The 23,773-nt window shown below is 40.3% G+C and overlaps 1 protein-coding gene and 1 long non-coding RNA gene across 3 annotated transcripts in view; both read right to left on the bottom strand.

Moving 5' to 3' along the window:
* Positions 1-5,547: 5,547 nt before the first annotated feature.
* The window catches only part of LOC113008987 (uncharacterized), a 53,761-nt gene continuing 35,535 nt past the window's right edge, over positions 5,548-23,773 (bottom strand). Inside the window, exon 3 of the long non-coding RNA XR_013902545.1 lies at positions 5,548-7,578. This is a non-coding gene — a long non-coding RNA (uncharacterized LOC113008987). The remainder of the gene's footprint in view (positions 7,579-23,773) is intronic.
* LOC145421355 (uncharacterized) lies at positions 18,032-23,264 on the bottom strand. Of its 2 annotated transcripts, none has more exons than XM_080291588.1 (10): positions 23,198-23,264; positions 22,928-23,029; positions 21,985-22,056; positions 21,715-21,816; positions 20,780-20,851; positions 20,510-20,611; positions 20,190-20,295; positions 19,227-19,385; positions 19,092-19,148; positions 18,032-18,659 (listed from the first exon to the last, which is right to left on the bottom strand). In XM_080291588.1, the coding sequence occupies exons 1-10, from the start codon at positions 23,252-23,254 to the stop codon at positions 18,412-18,414; spliced, it is 1,077 nt and encodes a 358-aa protein (XP_080147714.1). In that variant the 5' UTR covers positions 23,255-23,264; the 3' UTR covers positions 18,032-18,411. The 2 variants fall into 2 exon arrangements, with proteins under 2 accessions (XP_080147714.1, XP_080147715.1); XM_080291589.1 differs by having other exon boundaries at positions 19,092-19,145.

Here is a 23,773-nt window from a genome sequence, read left to right as displayed (position 1 = left end):
TACCCGTACAGAGTCCGTACATTCCATATTCCATAATGAGTAGTTTCTTTTGGATCGAGAATTGATCGACACATTAGGCAATGGACGACCCGAGAGCTTTTCTCCACCGCTGTTATCAAGGGTTGCCGATCATCTTCGCCCTGGTTCAGTTGATACTGAGATTCGTTTGCTGATTCTGTAGCAGTCGGGGTTTTACAGGGTGGGGTTGCTAGCCCCATGCCCAACCCTCTTCCTTTCTCATCCAGGCTTGGGACTGGCAACTGCGGAGTTACAGAAGGACACAACAAAAAATATTAATTCAACAAATGTAAGATTCAGTGCACTTATTCTTATTCTTATTGCTTTATTAATAAAACAATTTTAAATTAAAAACTGATTTAATTGACATTGCGTTATGTATTTTGTACAAAAATTGTAATTTGTTTTTCACTGTAAACCAAGGCTACGTCCACACGTACCCGGGTATTTTTGAAAACGCAGATTTCTCTATGCGTTTGCACCTTTCATCCACATGTAAACTGCGTTTTCGGTCACTGAAAATGGAGATTTCTAAAAACGCCTGCCAGGGTGGATATTTTCGAAAACTCCATTTTTGCATTTACGTGTGGACAAGAAAAACGGAGAAAACGGAGAAAATGAAGCGTCAAAGATGTGCGCCTTTTTTTGACGTCACACTGCGCCACGTTATTGTTTCGGTGAAATGAATTTCTACAATACTGTTACTGTTAATTGTACTCTCTGCAGTTTTTAAATGCTTACATATACACACACAGTTACTGTCCCTCCACACATACGACTCGGTTCTGCTTTTATGCCCCATCTTTGTTTACTATTTCCCACCGAGGCTTCTAGACTTCTGATTGGCCAACATTTCTACACGGTTAGGAATATATCGCCACCTATTGCTTTGGCATGTTCCTAGCAGCATTTTCCTTCATTTCTGCGTTTACGTGCGGACGGGATTATTTTTTAAAACGAAAACGGAAAATCTCCGTTTTCAAAAATACCCGTGTACGTGTGGACGTAGCCCAATTTTTTCTTTTATTTTCCTCCTTCAATAAACCTCACACAGCTAACTTGTAATTAAAATGTGTATAAGTAGCTGTAAGTAATTTTTCCTTTATGTATCAACCCAAGTACTAATCACTCTGCAGCTTGAGCACTGACCCATCAGCAGTGTATGCTCAGACCCTGTGCACCAGCAAAGACTCTTCTTCTTTAAGCTCAGGAAATATATATATCACCTTTCAAGTCATGTGATTTCTATCCACGTCAAGTCATGTGTCCTAAAAGCCTTTTGTTTTTTTATTCTGAAGTCATCTTACTTCTGGCAGATTTACAGTGTTTTTGCTAGTGGCACAAAAGTAAGCTGATAAACCTCGCCACACCCCTGCACAGTTCTGCACCATCCAGATAGTCCCTTATAAGGACACAGAGCTTTAAAGCCAATGTTTCACTGCATTTAAGAAGGTGCCTTTGTTGCAAGGAAGTATTAGTGAGCTTATTTGGTGTTTTTACTTAAAGTTAGAAACTCAGCAGACTAAAAACAGAGCAATAGGTATCGTGTAGCCATTCCGTGTTGGCTCTTGTTAATGTCTTTTCTTTTCCATTAGATGACTCTGCCTCCTATTTTCTCAGTTGTTTGCTCAGTCCATTTTTGGTATCTTTTATTATCCCATGGCCTACTTTTTCATACATATCTCACTCCAAGGAATCTACACTAGCTTATATAAATAATATAACTCTTAACTACCTTTTATCCTTCAAATTCAAACACACAGAAACACACACACACACACACACACACACACACACACACACACACACACACACACACACACACACACACACACACACACACACACACACACACACACACACATGTTTAAACATGTATTCAAAGGAGGGAAACACATACTGAGGCCCACTGCTGTGTGTGTTATATATTGTCACAAAGTCCCAAGGCCATGTTTTTGTTGCCGTTGTAAATGTAACTGAGTAAATTCAGGCGCTGCTGACGGGGGAGTCATGGCACTGGAGACCTCTGCAGAATGTAAAGCCTTCAGTTTTGCATGGTTACACTTACTGAGAAGATTATGTGTTACAGGGTGTGTGATATATCTGTATCTCTGTGTCTGTAAGATGAGCAGTGTGCATACATGTACATTATGCTGTGTAAATTACATAACTTTCACATTGTGGAAAAGGAAAGATATTGCAAGCATACCTCATAAGCGTTATTTTAGTATGTGCTTCACATTAATCTCTATGAACTTATGCTGGGTGACATTGCTGAAGGTGTCAAATTTGTCTAGCAAAGTTAAAAATTTCTTTCAACATCCCCATTATCCACATAATTAATAAATAAAAATGCAAATTTAATGCAGGACATGCTGTAGTCTGATAAAATGATAATATAGCCCTTTTATGTTGCAGCAATTCTATGTTTACATACTTGCAACGCCTTCAGCTGCACATCCCTGACATGCAACATCTTGTAGTTATGCAAATACTTATCCTTCTAACAGTGATGTAAGATGGACATGATGCAAAAAATAACATAAAATTGTTGGACAGGAAGATGTCAGATCAAAAACTGCTTTGCGGCTCTGCTGGTTTGGGCATGTTGTCATGATTACAGATGAGATTACTGTAAATATGACTCATGATGTGACACTTAGATAACAGATTTACAGTATGAGTCTGACTTGTAACAGATAAGATCACGACACAACTGTAACGATTTCCACGGAAATTTATTGTCCTAGTGGCGGTATCTTGTGGTCGCCCCATTAGTCATGTGAACTGGGATGTCAAAATAGCCCTAAAGCCATTTATACTCATGTTAGAGGTAAATGGTTAAAAACCCCAAACAAGCACAGACGCCAACAAAGGGAGGCAATTAAAGGAGGAATGCAGATATTTCTGAGATAAAAATAGACATTGTGACAAAGGGAAAGACAAGACTGTATATCCATCCATCCTCCAGCAACCCAATTTTATTTTACAACCGGTTTCGGGTCACGGCAGCAGCAGCCTGAGCAGGGAAGTCCAGACTTCCCTCACCCTGGTTACCTGTTCCAGCTCATCTGGGGTACACCCAGTCGACTACATGTATAATATATTTTTATATACATTATATGTATTATATGTATTTCTTCTGGGCGTGGCCCTAATACTCCGTCGTAGTTGGAACAACATCTAAGGAGGCAGAGGAAAAAGCTGACTCACCCAAAAGCGTCTAGCTGTGCATCAGTACCAGTGCTTGTCTAAAGGTATGTGGCACTATTTGCCAAATGCAGAAGACTGATTGGTCAGATCTATTTATTTGCATGTGAGAAATTTAAAAAAAAAATCTGTCTTAATTAAAAAAAATAAATAAATGCTACAAATTAATCCTGAAGAACTTTGATGTTGGTAAAAATGGCTGCATTAAGAATAGGTGAATCCAAAAAAATATAATTAAGACATAAATTATTTGCATGAAAGTTACATATCTGGTGTGTAAAGACTTTAGGATTAGAAAAAGAGTGGTTGTGAATGGATGAATGAATGAATGCATAAAGTACTTTGAGTGCTCAAGTACAACAGCCCTATGTAAGAACTATACCATTCATCTATTATCATGGAAATGGATGCACAATCTGCTTGGACACTTGTAACTCCAGCCTGACCATGGTGCCAGTGCCAGGTTAATACCTTAGGCCTCTATAATCGCCACACTGGTTGTGCTGCATGCAAACAGAAGTAACAGTCAAAGTCAAAACTTCTCTGTGTAACTTGGGAATCTCTGAGCTTCTGTATTGATATGTCATTAAAATGGCAATAAAAACCAATACACAGCTTGCACCGAGGTATAATGGGCCCATTACTCTCCATTTTCACAGTTTCAGCTTTAACTGGAGATTTATGCGTCAGCAGGAAATTTACATTGTACCTATGTTGGAACTGCAAACCCCTCTGAAACGCATTAACCTATGGCCTAACCTAATGTGCAGCTCCATAGAAAAGTAATTATACATTGAGGCTCACAGCTATTGCGATAGGCTTCTTCAGTACTGTCGATTCCTCCTGTGCTTTTCCTGCATTAAAATTGTTTATCTTAATTTTAAAGTTCTTTTAATGCACAAGCACATAATGCACAGGCCAACAATGGTGTTAGCCAGTTATGTTGTTAAATCTAAATCAGGTCTAGGAGTTACATGACATGGCTGATCTGTGGATAAACATGGGATGAATAGACTCACCTTTGACCTTTACCAGGAAGATTTAGTTTCCTAGTAAAACTCATAAAGCAAGCATAGATATGGCCTATCAGAAAGTGTTAACACAAGTCACCATGTCATTCAGCTTTACAAAACACCAACAAGTTACTAACATTGTTATTTAGAGTGAAGTACTCAAATTTTGTCCACAATTTGAACATGACAACGTCCTGAAATAGTAGACTCAAAGAGACAGTGGAGGGAATAAAAGCAGTAATGGGAGGGAGCAGGAAAAAAAAGCAAGCAATATAGGGGAATGGGCGAGGGGTGTGTTATGTGGTCGTAAGAGAAGGCGACAGAGTGGAAAAGAGAGAGAGCGGAAGAGAAAGGTGTTGGTGCATTTTTAAATAGCCTACGTGGAACACCAAATCCCCTCACCAGCACAAATCAGCTGACTGACTGCCACTTGCCAAGAAGTAGGTGGGGGTGGGGGACCAGCGCTTATAACTCTCTCCACTGACACATTCAACATGCAGAGACGAGAGAGAGCTTTATCCCTGTTGGCCCCGAAGAACTCTATCCTGTTTAAACATAGATCAGATGGTGCACAGGGGCAAGACGACAGAGAATGGCATGGAAAGAAAGAAAGATCAAGAGAGGTCAGCTGTCCTTCTTTCTTCTTGCCATGCTGCCAGTATTCATATAATCAATTCTCTTGTCAGGCTTTGACAGTACATATCACTGCTTTATTCAGCTTTTGTCAGCGCTTTTACGCTTTATGGTTTGGTTTTCCAGAGGGGCTTCCTATACTCACAGAACCCTTTAGTGATTCAAACCTCATAAAGTTTGTAGTCTGTCAGTAAACACAGAGCCACAAAGTAAAGCTGTTTGGTTAATTTGTGAGTTTATGATAAATTTGTGGAAACCAGCCCAGGATTTTCCTCCTTCCAGATCAATAAGTTATAAGTGAAACACTGTTAAAAAAAATCAATTCTAATCTCTCTATAAAAAGAAATCAATTCTTTTTATAGTCAGTACTTGACCATGAGATGCAACTTAACTCTCACCCAACCAAACCCAACTAGAGCCACAGGAAGCCCTAATACTAACTGTGCCATTTCTAATTCACTGTCATGCAGATCATTGACAGCCAGGATAAAATGGGACCTGTGTGCGAGTGTGTGTCTTTGAAAGACTGAGAGAGAGGGAAGAGTTATTAATGACAGCCTAACCTATTTAAGTTTTTGTGAAGTTACATCATCTTAAGCCAATTTTACAGATATGAATATTGTTGGCTTTGTTAATCCCTTAAAGGTCATTCAAACATTTAGACAGAGCTCACTTTTATGTTAATATTCCTTTCAGCTTTATTTGAACAGTACAACAACATTAACAGAGCAATCCATAGTGCTCTTCATGAGACATAAAGACATTTAGGTAACTCCTCATGCCTTAAAGGCAATCCAACGCAGACTCTGTCCACATGGGAATTTGTGTAAAAGTATTTTTTTTAAATGTATTTTGGCCTTTGTCCACATGTAAAGACTGTTTTAAGTCACTGAAAACAGAGCGTTTGAAAAACTCCAGTGTTTGAATCACTTATGTAAACTGTTTCTGCATTTACGTGGGGACAATGAAAACAGAGATGTTTTGTGCACCTTTATTTTTTTTTCAGTTCAAAAAATATAGATTCAATTGCACTGCTCAAAACAATTCACGATGGGTGAAAAATGAACTCTGGAACAGAAAAAATAGACTTGCATGACTGACTTTTTATCCTGTCCTCAGCTCTCCTGTAGTGCACCTGCTTTTCTGCCATCTCCCCCCAAAATATGCAGTTTATGATACGGGCAGAGGGCCATGCTTTATAAATGGTCGTGCTTTATAAATGGCACTGCCTAAACTTTCTCTCCTTCTATGTCACCCTCCTCCAATCTCCACACCACTCCATGACATTAGTGCATGGAGAGTAAATGAGCATGCCTGAAACACAGAGGCAAAGAGGTGTTTTAAAAAGGTGCATGCACTGAGTCACAATAAAATTATTTATCTATGTATTTTGAATCTATGCCTTTTGCTGGCAACCAAATTTCTCTCATTTCTTTACACTTTTATTCATGTTCCCTTTTAACTTGCCGTTATAAAGATGACCAATTAAAAACCATCAGTCTGTTCTTGGAAGCAGTTTTCAGAATTCAGATGTCATTGCTCAAAAGATATGATATGAGATGAGATAGCCTTTATTTGTCAGTTGCAGTTGCCCACAACCGAGATGACAGACCTTGCCGACCATACATACAATACACAAACATCACATTGAGTAGACACGTCAGGCTAGGTAACAAGGGAAAAAAACATCGAAATGTGTAACACAAAAGGATAATACAGGAATGCACAGATATCAACGCACCATAACACAATAAAACACAGACAAGCAACATGGGAGAGTATTCCAGTGTGTACAGCTGATCTGGGACCGATGCAATCTTGGATTGCACCTCCCGCTGATCCGGTGTCCACATTGGATGGGAGGTAAGCAAGGGAGGAGGCATTGGATTCAGGGGAGGGAGGGTGATAGTGAGGGCATATCACTATCAGTGTACATGTTCCATGCATGTGAATGTGTGTGTGTGTATCCCGTGTTCGGCTAAGAGAAAGTGTCACCACGCCCGGTTAAGCGAAGGTCAACAGTCTCCAGTGGACCCAGGTGGCCTTGAAGGAGGTACAAAGAGTTCTGACAACAATCCTGTTATCATGGGAAGAATTTGTTGTTCCGGTCAACTTCGACCTTGGCAGGCCTTCAGCTGGCGCCAGAGGGGCTGCATGAGTGAAGATGGTGAATGTTTGGGTTTAGTGCGAACAACTGCATCCAATTTTTACAGTTGGTCTAATGTCCATCACTGGTCACCAATTATCTCAATTCCCGTTGTTGTTCTCCAAGATGTTATCCATATTGCGTTCAAAACACAGTCTGAGTACTCACAGCCCTGCCAATCGTCTATCATGTCGGCATCAGCCTCATGGGATTTTGAACAGCTGTAGCCACTTCTTGTTCTTCGATAAGCCAGGTCCAAGCCAGCTCCAGTCAGCCCAAACTCTGTTATCGTGGTTCCAAATTGGTAGATGTCGTTCATTGTCCTCGATCGAGAGTGTCGCCAGACACACGACGCAACCGACCATCGAGTATCCGGCAGCAATCGTCTCCGCAGGACAATCGGGCTCTCCCAAGCCCAGCAGGGTTAAACTTTCCTCTGTTCTGTCATCAGCTCACCTCTTGCCCTTTCTCGACCATTTCTTTTCTCCTTCATTTCTTCCTCTTTGGTGTTCATTAAGGAATTTTTTTCCCACCCTTATCCTTTGAGATGTTTGTCACCTGATCAAGAAGAAAAAGACCAGATTAAGGTGTGTCACATGTTTGTGACTGTCACGGTTCTGGGTCAATTTTGACCCAGCTTTTCTGTTTCTGCTTTGTTTTGCTAAATAGTTGAATTATTTGGGTTTTTGAGTTGTGCTTGTTTGATTTTGGTCTTTACTTTATTTGGTGTCCTGGCCTTTAATTTAGGTCACTGTCTTCTGTTTTATGTGCCATATTTGTTCTGTGTTTCTCTCTGTGTCAAGTTTGCGTTTTCATGATTTGTTTCTTATTTCCTGTTTTACTTTGAAAGTTCATGTCTCATGTCAGTGTGTTCAGTTTTACCTCTCCCCTGTCTCGTTAGCCTAATTTCTCCCAGCTGTGTCTCCCTCCTGTTGCCCATTCCCTAATTACTCCCCCGTGTATATAAGCCCTGTGTTTTCCTGTGCTCCCTGTCGTGTCGTACCTTCAACTAGCTGTGTGTTTGTTATGTCCAGTCCTCCAGCACCTCGGTTTAGAGTTTTGTTGTTGTGAGTTTTATTTTGTGAAGTGTTCTTCCAGCAATAAAGCTGCATTTTCAGTTTAATTCCCGTCTCTGAGAGTCCTGCATTTTTGGGTCCACCACTTCTGCTTGCCTTCCACACAGCCAACTATGACAGTGACAGGTTCCACAACAGATCTGTTGTCATTTCAAATGCTCAGCATAATGTTAAATTCAGAAGAAACATGGAAGACGGATGGTCTGAGTTTTGGCTACGACCCCTGCTTCTAGTTGGCCTGAACAAAGCAATACAAAATTATTCAGTTTGAACAAACTAAATCTTACCAGATATATAAAACGGGGAAAATCAGACAGTTCTTCTCCAAAGCCTTTGCACTGGCTTCTGGTTGGGTAGATATCAGTTTAAAATTCTCACTCTTACTTTTATGCCTTTACCAAGGGAGGCCTCCACCTATATCACCGAGCTTCTTCACCCTTATTCGCCAAACCGGATCCTTAGATCCACTGATCTAAGGATCTGACTATTCCAGAGACCCATTTGAAAACAAAGGGGGATCGCATTTTCCAAATCTGTGGAACAGTTTACTTCCCCCTCTACGCACCATTGACTCTGTGGCTTCTTTTAAAAAACATCTGAAAACTCATCTATTTAGACATTTGGGTAATGTTCTTGTGTAATATGTTGTTTTGTATGTTATGTCCTTTGTGATAGATTTGTCTTAAAAAAGTGCTATATCAATAAATTCAACTTACTTACTATAACATACTCAAACATATATCCCAATGCTATAAAACATTTTAAACCCAACTGCAGATCATTCTGAAAAAGAAAAGCGTTGCTTCTGGTTTCAGTTATTTTTTGTGCCTGGTTGCTTTTTAGATCACAAGTTCTAGTTCCCGGAGCATTTGGTGGACAAATAGCTCCATTTCATCCATACTCAGGGCCTTTAACCAGTAGCAGACTTGTGCCTGGGAAATCGTTTTCATTAAAATTAATGCTTTTAAATGCTTTCCTCTGTGCAGTAAATAATGGGAAATTCTCTTCAGTCAATTTGTGGCATGACAGATGTGACAGATTTTGAATGATGGCCCAAATTAAATTCCACTTCAATTAAAGAGTTAAGCTGAAGTGGCCATACCAGTGGGTTTAAACTTGTTAACAAATGCTGCAAATGACAGTCCAGACATTCTCTTACTGAAAGACATTCAAAAGCATGCAGACATGCACCACACTAACGAGAGGAATGCTTGCACTCGCATCCAAACACATACAGACTTTGAAACCAAGCAGGCGTCCTTCATCCGTAACCGAGTGGAGTGGTGTGCTAACAGCTGCAGCGTCCTGTGGCCCTGCAGCGAAACATAATAAAATGCAACTTTGATTACATTCCTTTGTGACCGATCACATCCCACTTTTCATTCTCTTTGCTGAGTGTTTTATGCACAACCCCTCAGTATTCACGACACCGGGCAGCAATCTAGTCCCTGTGGCAGTGACTCAGTCATGATGCATCCTTTTGATGTCCTGAGCTTGGGACCTCCCAACATTTTATGTCCCACCTGCCACTTAGGTTAGAGGTGGGCCTGGAGTGAATACATGCACAGCTAACATGTGTTTGATGATCAGTTCATTACTGTATACTGAAAGGAGTTAACCCTTTCAGAGCTTAAGGCTCAGAACAGAATTAATTATATTTCATGTATATAATACATTTTTGTTTTGTTCTTATTTTCTGAAGCTGTTCCATAACAAAAAAAAAAAATTCTGTATACAACCAGAAATATTTTAATACGTAGGCGAGTCTGCATTATTCACACAAAGTATAATTTGTTTAAACAGAAGTTTCTGCTCAATGTGACCATGATACTTTATAGTATCTGTGCATTTAAGTCTGTGTCTTTTGGACTAATTTGGCAATCAGTGACATCAGGGGCTTATGTGTGTATAGTGTTTACAGAGACTAATGGAGGAACAGGCACTAAGTTTGAAAGACAGCCTTGTTGAATTTTCTTTATGGCTTTGGAGTAGGTTTGGATACAGTTAGCTTACCAGGACACTATGGTGGAAAGAGCAAGTAATGTAGTTTCTGTGGAACATCTTTTCAAGATAACAGCAGTATTTGAAAAAGACTAGATTGCTTTCTTGTCATTATGCTAGCTTGTGATTTTTAAATCTTGCTTGCCGATCTCATCATCAACAAAGTTCTGCAGATATCAAAGATGCAATGGGAAGCTAGATGGGAAGAAACATTACTGAGATTAAGGATTTCTTTTTCAAGATTACCCTGGGCCCAGTGAGGCAGCAAACCCACAGTGAGAAAAGTCATTTACAGAAGGAACTTGCACAGGTTTGAAACCAGGAGGTAAGAGTGCCAGCATGTTGTGCATTGGGCCACTCTTGTGCTCAAAATGTCCTGAGGAAAGACCATCAGACCCCCAACTTCCGCTGACATGTCCTTTTTGTGTTTTTATTGCATTGATAAATTTCAGGTTCTCATTACCAGCAGTGTTCCTGCACATTGAGACAACAGATTAGGGAAACCTGCAGTCAGCTGAGACTGAAGAAGTCACTTAGATGAGTGACAAAACATTTCTCCCACTGAAAACCCTACGTCCAGATGAACAGAATCAAACTTTGGGGATCCTTTGCGTGTTCTTTGTGGGTGTCCAGTTACATTCAGCCATCTTCACTAGTAAAAGATTTCAATAAACATTTTTAAGTTTAAGTAATTCCTACAACAACTAAATGAAGTCTTCCTGTTGGTCACAGTTTGCCTGATGCAAGAGCTCTGGGGAGTTGCATCATTTTGCAACCATGATTCAACTGTCGTGTCACTGTGAGATGCATGTCCAAGTATTCAGTGTTTTGTTTTAATATGTTTTACTTGTTTTTTTTTTTTACTTTTTTCCATTTTTCCTTGTATTCCTTACTGTATGCGAGGTATCAGTGTACGTCAGTACATGTAATGCTTGTGTTTATTTTTTTTATTTCATTTTGCCAGTCTTTCCTCCTTTGTTCTCTCCTCTCCTTTTTTCCAAGGAGAGGAGAATTGCACAGGCTTCTATATCATCTGTGTTGACTTGCTTTCTGTGGATTTCAGTCAACCAGCCTAATAATTTCAATCAAGTAGTTTCTTTTTTACCCTTTGACTGCACAGTTCAGGAGGAAGGGCTTGTGTCCAGCTATGGGTTAAGTCATTGGTTGTGACAGACTATGCGCCTTAGCTGTGATTGGCTGCTGAAACCTCCTGATCTGTCTCCACCAGTCCTCGCTAGTCAGGTGACCTGCTGGAAAATCAATGTTATCAATCTGTCCTCTCAATGTGCAGGAACACTGCTGGTAATGAGAACCTGAAATTTATCAGTGCAATAAAAGATCCTTCTTTCTCTCCTTTAGGAAAAATAAATAACTTCACCTCCTTGTTTTGGTGTAGATTTATTAGGATGCTCTTTGTAAATGGACTGGGTTATGAGCTATGACTGTTGCTGTTTCTTTTTCATTCATGGCCTCACAAATAAAGAAATTTTGTGATCACGAAGAGGCAAACACAACTGAGGCACAAACTGCAGATTTAAGACGTCACTGGTTTCAATGGCACTCATAAATGTTACTGTGTGACATCGTATCTTGTCTCCCTTGTCCTTTTTGTCAGTGTAAGGAAGAGGACTCCCTTACTATATTTATTTATATTATATTATCTGTATAGCACTTTAGAGCACACCTTTCACTTTATTAAAAGCACCTTATCAAGCACTTTATTTAGCATTGCACTTTAAGCATGGATTTGCACACAAGAAGTTTAAATATTTATGGACTATTTATTGGGAATTTTAAAATCAGTTGGTAGCCTTATTTCAGATCCTGCACAGCTGCTCCTCGTCAAGGAATGTGGTGGTTGTCTGTCAGGAGAGAAGAATGGTGATTGAGATTGTGATTAAGGCTGACCAGTAAGGAAAACTAATGCAAATGTGTGTGTGAAATCTAGGAATAAAAGTGGTGCAAATATGTGTAAGATAATGATTACTCACCTTTCTTGCCTGTGTCCTCTTCAAGGTGTTTGGGCAAATGTTTCCCTGGGGTCCAGACACCATTTAAGGGTTCCGGGAAAGACCATTGGTAAAGAGAGTGTGGTGAATCTTTTTGTGCTTGGGTTTCTGGGTTTTTATAATATTGGGTTTGGTGTAACATTGAAGTGTGAAATATTTATTAATATGTAAATGTGAAAATGTATGTTACAGTCAGTATTATGTCAAATAAAGCAAGCCGCTGAAGGGAAGAGGTTGGTAAAGGAAAAAGTGTGATAGTCAGAGAGATAAAGAAAGTAGACAGGAGTACTAAAAAGGCCTACTGTAAGTGGAATGTGAGACTGGACACTATGGAAAGAGAAAAAAAAGACTTGTATTGATTGGCTAGACAGAGAAACTGAGCTGGAAAGGATGTGCAGCAGGTTAGGTTGAGGACAGAGACGTAAATTAACTAACAAATGAAGAGAGTACACACTCAAGAAGGTGGAAGGAGTACTTTGAGGAGCTTGTGAAAAATGAGAAAGATGGAGGAAAATGAATCAGGAAATGCAGAGAATTAGTACAAAAGATGTGAGGGCAGCTATGAAGAGGATGAAAACTGGAAAGGCAGTTGGTCCATTTGACATACCTGTCATACCTTCTCTGAGAGAAGACAGTGGACCTTTTTGCCCCATCCATTTTCTGCCTAAGCTTTTTTTTGTGTGGGACAGTCAATCAGAACATTTGAATCAAGAGAGTGGGGGAAAAAAGTTTGTTTTGGATGATAAATGATCCAAGGGGCAGCACCAAGGCCTGTCTCAATGATTAGTAGTAATAAGAATGCAAAGTTGATCTAGTCCAAAGATTTGATTGAAGAGCTGTAAATGTGCAGATTCAATCCCCTACAAAGTGATTTTTTATTCTTTATATGCTGTTGTACAAACACGCACACACAAAAATAAGTAAATCAGGAAAATCAGATCTGTCAACAACAACATCATCATGCAGTAGTAAGAGCCAACAAGAACAGTGTCAGAGACACTGCAAAGCGATTGAGATGTGACTGTGTTTGGCTGGACACCATGAAAAAGCCAAAAAGAAAAACAGTGTGTGCAATAGCTTAAAGATGTCACTTCATGGTTTCATGGAAACTTTTTTCACTGTGGTTGGCTGAACAATATTAGTAACAGAAATCGAAGTAAACAGTCAGCCGATATCACAGTATGGGAACATGGTGCCATAATATATATTTCAGAAATTTGTCAGACAGTTTTAGTTTGCAATTGTTACCAATGACATACTGGCTCTTAGAGAAGGTTATACATAATAGTCAACAATCTTCACCTGACATCTAACATTTGTGGGGCAGGGTGTTTCCGATACCATCTGACTGTCCAACAAGCAGGTCAGACAGACCGCAAACCTAGCCTAAGTGACGGTTAGCAGAGTTCCCAGTTTTGAACAAGGAGCTAAAGTCTGGAAAGTAATTAGGCACTTAAATACAGCCTATAAACAAATGTGGCAATAGAGTGTCAATCCGAAATTATTTCTCTGCTGATTGGTCCTGTTGCTCAACACTCAACACAGTTCTTCAAAGTCTTCCTGCAAACACTTCCCATTTGCACATGTGTGATGTTGGCGTTGTAGCTCTGCCTGCCTCTCGGTGTGAACGCTGCGGCTCCGGACACCATGTAGTTATGTGGCCGAAAGCGGCACTTTCAACTTAATGAGACCATGTACTGCCTGATTCATTTACTCTAAAATACATGTTGTGGAGACGAGAACAGTGTGTCATTAGAAATCACTTGACGGGCACCCAAAACAGAAACTGTTTCTTCTTTCTTTCTTTTTTCTTTCCATCCACACAGAGAGGGAAATGGAGACAGACGGAAGTCAAGAGGCAGGCAGAAGAGAAAAATAAGAAGGAGGAGGAGCAGGGAGAGGAGGGTGAGGGGTGTCAAAAAGTGTGAACTCCTGTTTCTTTGTGACCTGTTAAAATCACTCTGTGAGCATTCAGGGTCAGTGAGGACGAAGGAGGGAGGGGGATCCGTCCTTTCTCTGTTCAGCGGGGAACAGCTCATGCCTCACTGCCTCACTTTGGACCCAATCTATATGCTCTTTCTTCTCCCCTTGTATCTGATTCTGAAAGTGTGTCAAAGCCAATCATTATGTTTGTTGCGGATATCGTTGACCTCTGTGTGTGTTCATGCACGTATCTGTGTGTACTTGGAAGGGAAACCTGCAGGCGTTTTTTTCTCATGCGCTGACTGTTCAGCATTGTACCAAAACCACACAGCAGAGGCTCTCTCTGGGAAACACAGCATTTCTGTCAAATCTGTTTTGAGATGCATGCAGCTCCAGAGGTCTAATTATGCTCGGTTTGAAAGTACAGACACCCCGATGTCAAAGACAGACTCTATAAATCACACACAGTCATTAGTGGGAAAATATACTTTTTTTCTCTATTCTTTTGAGGGCTTGGCAATACAACATAAGCCATGACAAATAAAAGCAATAAACTATTTATTGTTGAAGGCTTAGAAATGGTTGCATTACTCCACACAGACAGGAATGGCATTTACGCAAACGAATTGGCTGTAAACGCTTTTTATTTGAAACCCGGGATATAACTAGAAACTTGTGGCTTTCCATGAAAGGATATGTATATATGCATGTCTGTGTGTAAGCATGTGTGTGCGTGTAAGGCTGACAATCCCGTGTGCATGTGTGACAGTGTGTTTTCCTTCTCACTCACTTTCTCTTCTACAATATGTCAAGTAGCTTCCAAATATTTTGTGTCAGAAATAAAGTTTGCATGAGGAATTTCACAGAAGGCCGTGGCAAAAGTACATTAGACTATATGGTCAGGAAATATGAATCTGAATGTGTACAAGAACAGAAACACTCCCGAGTCTTTCTTTTCCCTACTTGTGGGCCTCCAAGTGTGAAGCCTCCTACAGGAACCAAAAGAGAGAAAAAAAAGAAAAACAAAAAAAAAGAAAACATCATTTTACCAGCCACAATCATGTGAGTTTGTGTGTATATATGTGACATGACAAAATGAGGTCCTGGAGACCATGGCAGAAACACAGGTTGTTTTGGGTACTTTGCCTGGTGTAAGTTTCTGTGGGTACACCTTACATACAGGTGAGTAATTCAGGTCAGAATAAAGGAAAAGATATGGCCTGACCCACTAATACTAGAGCAAGTATTCAGATAATAATGTGACATCAGGGAAAAAGAGTTAGAATAAGAAATCATTTATTCATACAACATCATCTAGCAAAACTGTTGCTAGATCCCACCAATAATGGACAGTTCATGATTTTCATGGTTCTATATGGACACCCTGCACATACTGCACATGTGCAGTCACACTTCACATGCAACCTCTTGGTTGAAAATAACCAAGCTAATATCCTGTGGGACTTCCAGATACAGATGGAGAAACTAATGATGGCTAATCAACCAGACATACTAGTGATGGATAAGCAGAGGAAGATGGCCGTATCGATAGACGTAACTTTACCAAATGATAGCAACATCAAGAAGAATCAACACAAGATTGTGGGCTGATAGAGGAGCTAGAGAAGATGTGAAAGGATGGAGGTAACAGTGGTCCCTGTGGTAATCGGAACACTTGGGGCAGTGACTTCAAAACTTTGTGTCTCAAGCAGATTCCAGGAACGACATCTGAAATCTGTGTGTGTCACAAGATCAGGTACTGTCAGAACCCAAGAAGGCAGTTTGGCCATGCATGCTCAGTTAAGTGGACTGTATTATATAGTGAGGGGTCATGAATAAGCATGTTCAACTTGGGAGAGATCACAGGTCTTCTGCCAGAAAAGAGTATAAATTAGAGTGGAATCCAACAGGAAGATGTTGAAAATGTATGTTTTAGTGATCTCTACTTGGATCTAGCGTGGGTGGTGAGCTGAGTTGGCAGGTGAATTTCTAGAGTGGGTAGGGAATGAGCTGTAAGTCAGTTGGAGTGCAGGCAAGTGTTCCTTTGATTGATGAGGAGGTGCAAAAAGGGACCAGATTTGTTGGCGCCATCACCAAAAAATGCAGGCCAGTGGGTTCCAGACATACACGGTCCAGATGAGATTTTCAAGTTAGTTACTGGTGGAAGGATTTACAGACAAGGTAGCTGTGGCAGGGTGTGGACTATAGTGATGCTGCAGGGAGACTGTCACACCGGAGCTGCATCAGCTCATCACGCCTCCCCTGCATTAAAGTCTTTGCTGGGTCCTGACTGTGTTGTTGTTGTTGGTCTGTATGTTCGGAGGATAGTCAAGTGAGGAACCATGGCACCACCTGTGCGTGATATACTCTGCCTAATGACTGCAATGCAACCAGGTGTGGGAGAAATGACTTGCACTGAGATGGTCCACCTCTGGGCGGAAACCATCAACAAAGCCAGCACAGCAATTTCACCTGAGAATAATGAACAGAGGGCAGGAAGGATGGGAGAAAAAGAAAAATAACAAAAAAGACTTCTGCATTTATCAGTTATTAGGCTCACATCTGCTTCCACATTTTAATTCTTGGACTGCGTGAGAGTAGCTTTTCACAGTTCAAAATAATCTTTATTTTCAACTATTTCTTGGCGAAGCTTCATCCAACTTTATCCATTTGGGGGTGGCTGTAGCTCAGGAGGTGGAGCAGGTTTTCTGCTATTTGGAAGGTTGGTGGTTTGATCCCTGACTGCCCCAGTCTGTGTGACAAATATCCCTGAGCAAGCAACTGAACCCCAAGTTGCTCTCCAATGCGTCCATTAAAGTGTGAATCTTAGATAGAATGCACTTTCATAGAAAAAACATTGTATGAATGGGTAAATGAAGCTTTGAGTAGTCTGATAGAATAGAAAAGCAATATATAAGAACCAGTCCATTTACCATAGTCTGAAACAAGCCATTTTGAGTCAAAGCTGTGTGAGCAGAGCATTCTCATTCCCAACGCAAAAATACGGACAACTTGTCACGCCCCTAGGCGTCTCATAGTGAAGCAAAAGGTAACCTTCCACATATATATAAACCAGCTTGCGGCGGTAAGACACGCTTAGAGAAGAGGCTCCAGCTGCTCATTTGAACACAAAAATAAAAAAGTCTCATTGATAAGTCAACAATAAAATAGCTTGATGTAGTGGCCATCACATAGTGTTTTCCCTAGTGACTCAGGATCTGAAAATGAACAGATTTAATGTACATAATGCTTTATTAGGTTTATTATTTTTACTTGGCACGAAAAACACATCAATTCATTTCAACCCGCTCTCATTCCCAAAGGGTAAAGACGACTTATCACAATCGTCTGTATTTTACACATTGGGATGAGAATGTGTTGGTGTGAGACAACGGTATAAAGCTCCTACCACTTATGTCATAAAGAGCCATGGAAACCAACTGACTGGAGGAGTTTGAAGTTTGCGTTGATAGACATGCGGACCTCATTATTTGAAACATTTTGTGGTGACAGACGTTTTTGTTGCGTTTGGTGATGGTTTGTGCTGCTATCATTTTAAAGATATTAAGAAAAGTTTCTAGAGGTCATCAGAGGTCAACCAGCCCCCCCACCCCTACCCCACCACACACACACACACACACACACACACACACACACGGGTCTATGTGGTATGGCGGGACTATACTACGTCAATCCGCCCGGTGGTGGTTTAAGTGGACTACCCTTTTGAAAGGACTTAGAGCCAAGGGAGCGAGGTTAAAGTGTTCGAAAAAATCTGAAAAAAATTTGGGTCACTTCAGACCTCATACACTCCCTATAGAAGTCTAGATACACTGATACACACCAACCAGACTCTATTGTGTTTTCTGGAGACATTGTCCACTTGACAACAATGTGTTTTATGAGGTCCAAAAAAAGCAATATTGGGTCTTTAAAGGGACAATGATGTAATATGTAAATAGCTCATCATTACCATGAATACACATCTGACAGGACACAGGATTACTGGAACATCATTTTATTAGTGTTCTTGGATCTGAACATTAATTTTAACCATAAATAAAAAAAGAAATCTATGGACAAAAATGCCCACGCTTCCCACAGAAATATAAAAATATAGAAAACAGAAAAATTAAAAACATTTAAAATGAATTTTAATAGTTTAAAGGTAAATATTAAGGGGAGAAAATATGCATTTATAATTTTTTATTTTAAATATAACCCGTCAAAAAAAACCCTAAATAAATTAAATGTAAAAATTATGAAATACAAACTACTTCTGTATTTAACAAGAACTTTTTTTTCTTTAAACAGAACATCAGTGTTAACAACAATTGGCAATCTGACCAAGATGTAAAACCACAGCTCTCTAAACAGTTATTTTAGTTCATTTTTTTCTGCCTTTTTGCAGTTAATCCTCTGTTTCTTACAAAATCTCTTATGTTTTGAACTGTTCTTCCTGCCAACACCGGATCTTCTACCAATTTGCAATGACTGCATTCATTTTTGGTGGCTAGTTTCCCTTCGTTTATGTGGTCTTTCAAATGCCTCATCACTGCAGCAACCTCAGCCTTGGACCACATGTTTTTGGGAGCTCTTCGGGAATTGTGGGATTGAGCAGCATTTTTCTCTGGAAGATATATAAAGTAGTAGTAGTTAAAACAAACAAAAAACCAAACAAAAAAAACAAAAAACATTTGCTTGTTAAAAGAATGGATGCTACCCTGTACTAACTTCTGAAATGTGTTGCTACCATCAATATCAAAACGAGCTAAAATTCTGTTTGAAAATTTATCAAATTTCTAAAATGAGACAACATTTAGTGTTCCGCTGTGAATAAAAGACTGAATAAAAAGTTGAATAAAAGTCTCTTGATGCATGCTCAATCATCCAGGTAAGTAAATCCCAAAACGTTGATTCTGTTAATCTGGACGTAGCGTTTTCAGTGGGAGAAACATTTTGTCACTCATCCAAGTGACTTTTTGCCACCACTCTGCAGTTTGCCATATGTTGCAAAGTGATGAAACAATAATAAGCTTCGAGAACCAACTGCACCCCTTACCTTCAGAGGGAGCAGCAGTCTCACTTGCTGCAGGCATTGTGAGTAGTCCTTCATCTGCTGATTACACAATTTGATTAAGTTTTAATATTTGTAACAAACATTTTATCCACAGAAACCAAGCTAGTGGTAACTTACCACAATCTACAGTGTCTTGGGGCTGCGCTGTGTTTGTGGAATCAGCTACTGCATGTACAGGCTCACTGGTGCCACACGCCGACATTGTGAGTGATGTGTCATCATCATCTGATTCACTCTCACTGTCCTTTGTTTCAGCATCACTTAATGCAATTTCATCTGAGAAATTGTGGGGGAAAAAAACCCAAAAAAACCAAACACATACAACCCCCCCAAAAACCTCACATTAACAACGAGATATGACAAAAAACAGAGCAAATACTGGAAATTATAGTACATAGTTTTACTATTTAAGGCCTGCTGCTGGGTTGTTGCCCTCCTATGGCCTACTCCACATCCAGGTAGCACCTCCATGCTCTGGACACTACACTAACAGACACAGCAAACCTTCTTGCCACAGCTCACATTGATGTGCTACGCTAGATGAGCTGCACTACCTGAGCCACTTGTGTGGGTTGTAGACTGTCTCATGCTACCACTAAAATGAAATCACCGCCAGCATTCAAAAGTGACCATAACATCAGCCAGAAAGAATAAGTGCTGAGAAGTGGTCTGTGGTCACCACCTGCAGAACCAGTCCTTTATTATGGTGAATTGACTATAATTTCCACTTGTTGTCTACTCTATTTGCAAAACAGCATGTGAAACTGGTTGTCAGTGTTACTTCCTAAGTGAACAGTTTGATATAACAGAAGTGTGACTGACTTGGAGTAACATCGCATCGTTTAAGTGTTCCCTTTATTATTTTGAGCAGTTTATGTTATGGAATGGGGAATTGAGGACAATCCCAAGTATACCATTTTTACAAGGTCCTGCACCAATGAGGTAATACTACATTTCTTTAATTAGACGTGACCACCCATTAATTAAAAAGGGAGCAGTGTTCATTTCAGCTAGTCTTAACTTGTTGAACTCCATTAATGCTTTTTACTATATAATGTACCTATTCACTAAATGTCTCACCTTTGCACTTATAGCCAAGCCACTTGAGGGAGGAAACCAGTCCCACACACTGAATGCACTTGTCCAAAGATGATATTGTTGTGCACACCAGACGATGATTGTGACACTGTTAGCAAAATATTGCAACATTTATTTGTTTTGGACAGTTGGAAAGGTGAGGTGTTTTCAATTCAGTTGCAGATATCAACTAATAAACTTCATCCATGTAAATCACATCACACCCAGGTGACTGCCAAACACACACACACACACAGCATCCATAAGGAATGATGATAGATTAAATTATTAGTTCATTAAGTGGTACACTGGATTATATTTACCCTTTCAGGCTCTGGATGTTTCAGGTCCAGATCATTGTTTGGAAAGCTGTTTGGTTGCGGCTTTAGGCAGCTCACAGTCTTCTGAATCTGGCTGGTCTCAGTCTTCGTGTGTAACAGATAGAGAATGAAGACAAAAGAACAGTAATCTGACAGTTACTAAAAATGCATCACTCAAGAGGATGAATAGACCATTTCACTATTGGCAAATAGCGTAAGGTACACATCGTGCATGAGAAACATTCATTAAAATCTGTCCTAGGTCAATGTTACCTCTTCAAAATCTTGCACTGAAGAAGAATGCATGGCTTCTGAGTCTTGCTGAGGCATTTCTTCATCAAGATCCTGCAACAAAGAAAAGATGGCACAAAGATTAGACCAAGTGCTCTTCTTGCAACTGTACTGGGCAGGCCTGTGCTTCTGTTTTTAATTTGCATGTGTGTGTGTGGGGGGGGGCCTTTCCACTCAAGAAATGTTTTCTTCTGAAAAAAATACTGGCTACAATAGTTAACAACTGATTCCTTTGCAATCATCCATCCTCTTCCACTTATCCTTATCAGGATTGTGGGGTAGCAGTTTTGGGGCCTATACCAGCTACCATAGGGCAGTACAACCTGGACAGATCACCAGTCTAACATGGAAGGACAAGCATTTGCATTCACACCAAAGGGCAGTTTTGAATCACCAGTTAACCTAACCCCATAAGCTACATCTTTGGACTGTGGGAAGAAGCCAGAGTACACAGCCAGAGAGAGCCCATGCACTAAAGCAGTAAAAAGTGCCTAAAACAACTTAAGAAGTTGTATAGTACTATCTATCTTAATGTTCAAGCCTGAGTTTCAAAAAATTTCAACATAGAAACAAAGCACATGCAGTCAGTTCTGCATGCTGTAGGTCAAACTGTCAAGACATACGAGAAGACCCCTCCTAAAACCAGAGTGATGTCACCATGAAGCAAACTTTGACGGAGTCCCCCAATAACAGTGTGGTCCTCCTAAGTCACATTTGGGTGGTTAACACACACACACACACACTCAGATGTTATCCAGACTTGCACTTTGAAACAATGAAAAGGACCTACAAGCCACGGTCCATGTAAATCACATCACACCCAGGTGACTGCCAAACACACACACACACAGCATCCATAAAGAATGATGATAGATTAAATTATTAGTTCATTAAGTGGTACACTGGATTATATTTACCCTTTCAGGCTCTGGATGTTTCAGGTCCAGATCATTGTTTGGAAAGCTGTTTGGTTGCGGCTTTAGGCAGCTCACAGTCTTCTGAATCTGGCTGGTCTCAGTCTTCGTGTGTAACAGATAGAGAATGAAGACAAAAGAACAGTAATCTGACAGTTACTAAAAATGCATCACTCAAGAGGATGAATAGACCATTTCACTATTGGCAAATAGCGTAAGGTACACATCGTGCATGAGAAACATTCATTAAAATCTGTCCTAGGTCAATGTTACCTCTTCAAAATCTTGCACTGAAGAAGAATGCATGGCTTCTGAGTCTTGCTGAGGCATTTCTTCATCAAGATCCTGCAACAAAGAAAAGATGGCACAAAGATTAGACCAAGTGCTCTTCTTGCAACTGTACTGGGCAGGCCTGTGCTTCTGTTTTTAATTTGCATGTGTGTGTGTGGGGGGGGGCCTTTCCACTCAAGAAATGTTTTCTTCTGAAAAAAATACTGGCTACAATAGTTAACAACTGATTCCTTTGCAATCATCCATCCTCTTCCACTTATCCTTATCAGGATTGTGGGGTAGCAGTTTTGGGGCCTATACCAGCTACCATAGGGCAGTACAACCTGGACAGATCACCAGTCTAACATGGAAGGACAAGCATTTGCATTCACACCAAAGGGCAGTTTTGAATCACCAGTTAACCTAACCCCATAAGCTACATCTTTGGACTGTGGGAAGAAGCCAGAGTACACAGCCAGAGAGAGCCCATGCACTAAAGCAGTAAAAAGTGCCTAAAACAACTTAAGAAGTTGTATAGTACTATCTATCTTAATGTTCAAGCCTGAGTTTCAAAAAATTTCAACATAGAAACAAAGCACATGCAGTCAGTTCTGCATGCTGTAGGTCAAACTGTCAAGACATACGAGAAGACCCCTCCTAAAACCAGAGTGATGTCACCATGAAGCAAACTTTGACGGAGTCCCCCAATAACAGTGTGGTCCTCCTAAGTCACATTTGGGTGGTTAACACACACACACACACACACACACACTCAGATGTTATCCAGACTTGCACTTTGAAACAATGAAAAGGACCCACAAGCCACGGTCCATGTAAATCACATCACACCCAGGTGACTGCCAAACACACACACACACAGCATCCATAAAGAATGATGATAGATTAAATTATTAGTTCATTAAGTGGTACACTGGATTATATTTACCCTTTCAGGCTCTGGATGTTTCAGGTCCAGATCATTGTTTGGAAAGCTGTTTGGTTGCGGCTTTAGGCAGCTCACAGTCTTCTGAATCTGGCTGGTCTCAGTCTTCGTGTGTAACAGATAGAGAATGAAGACAAAAGAACAGTAATCTGACAGTTACTAAAAATGCATCACTCAAGAGGATGAATAGACCATTTCACTATTGGCAAATAGCGTAAGGTACACATCGTGCATGAGAAACATTCATTAAAATCTGTCCTAGGTCAATGTTACCTCTTCAAAATCTTGCACTGAAGAAGAATGCATGGCTTCTGAGTCTTGCTGAGGCATTTCTTCATCAAGATCCTGCAACAAAGAAAAGATGGCACAAAGATTAGACCAAGTGCTCTTCTTGCAACTGTACTGGGCAGGCCTGTGCTTCTGTTTTTAATTTGCATGTGTGTGTGTGGGGGGGCCTTTCCACTCAAGAAATGTTTTCTTCTGAAAAAAATACTGGCTACAATAGTTAACAACTGATTCCTTTGCAATCATCCATCCTCTTCCACTTATCCTTATCAGGATTGTGGGGTAGCAGTTTTGGGGCCTATACCAGCTACCATAGGGCAGTACAACCTGGACAGATCACCAGTCTAACATGGAAGGACAAGCATTTGCATTCACACCAAAGGGCAGTTTTGAATCACCAGTTAACCTAACCCCATAAGCTACATCTTTGGACTGTGGGAAGAAGCCAGAGTACACAGCCAGAGAGAGCCCATGCACTAAAGCAGTAAAAAGTGCCTAAAACAACTTAAGAAGTTGTATAGTACTATCTATCTTAATGTTCAAGCCTGAGTTTCAAAAAATTTC

This window comes from Astatotilapia calliptera, chromosome 17 (genome assembly GCF_964374335.1).
Source record: "Astatotilapia calliptera chromosome 17, fAstCal68.1, whole genome shotgun sequence".
NCBI lineage: Eukaryota > Metazoa > Chordata > Actinopteri > Cichliformes > Cichlidae > Astatotilapia > Astatotilapia calliptera.
The sequence above is the reverse complement of the archived record's forward strand: the minus strand, read 5'-3'. Positions and strand labels throughout refer to the sequence as shown.

Excerpts from the sequence above, each read along its gene's own strand:
- LOC145421355 (XM_080291588.1), bottom strand. The coding sequence starts at position 23,254 with ATGCCTCAGCAAGACTCAGAAGCCATGCATTCTTCTTCAGTGCAAGAT. Across the intron at positions 19,386-20,189 it reads GCTTGGCTATAAGTGCAAAG|ATGAAATTGCATTAAGTGAT; the intron begins GTGAGACATTTA and ends ACAATTTCTCAG. Across the intron at positions 19,149-19,226 it reads CCAAGACACTGTAGATTGTG|CAGATGAAGGACTACTCACA; the intron begins GTAAGTTACCAC and ends TTGTGTAATCAG.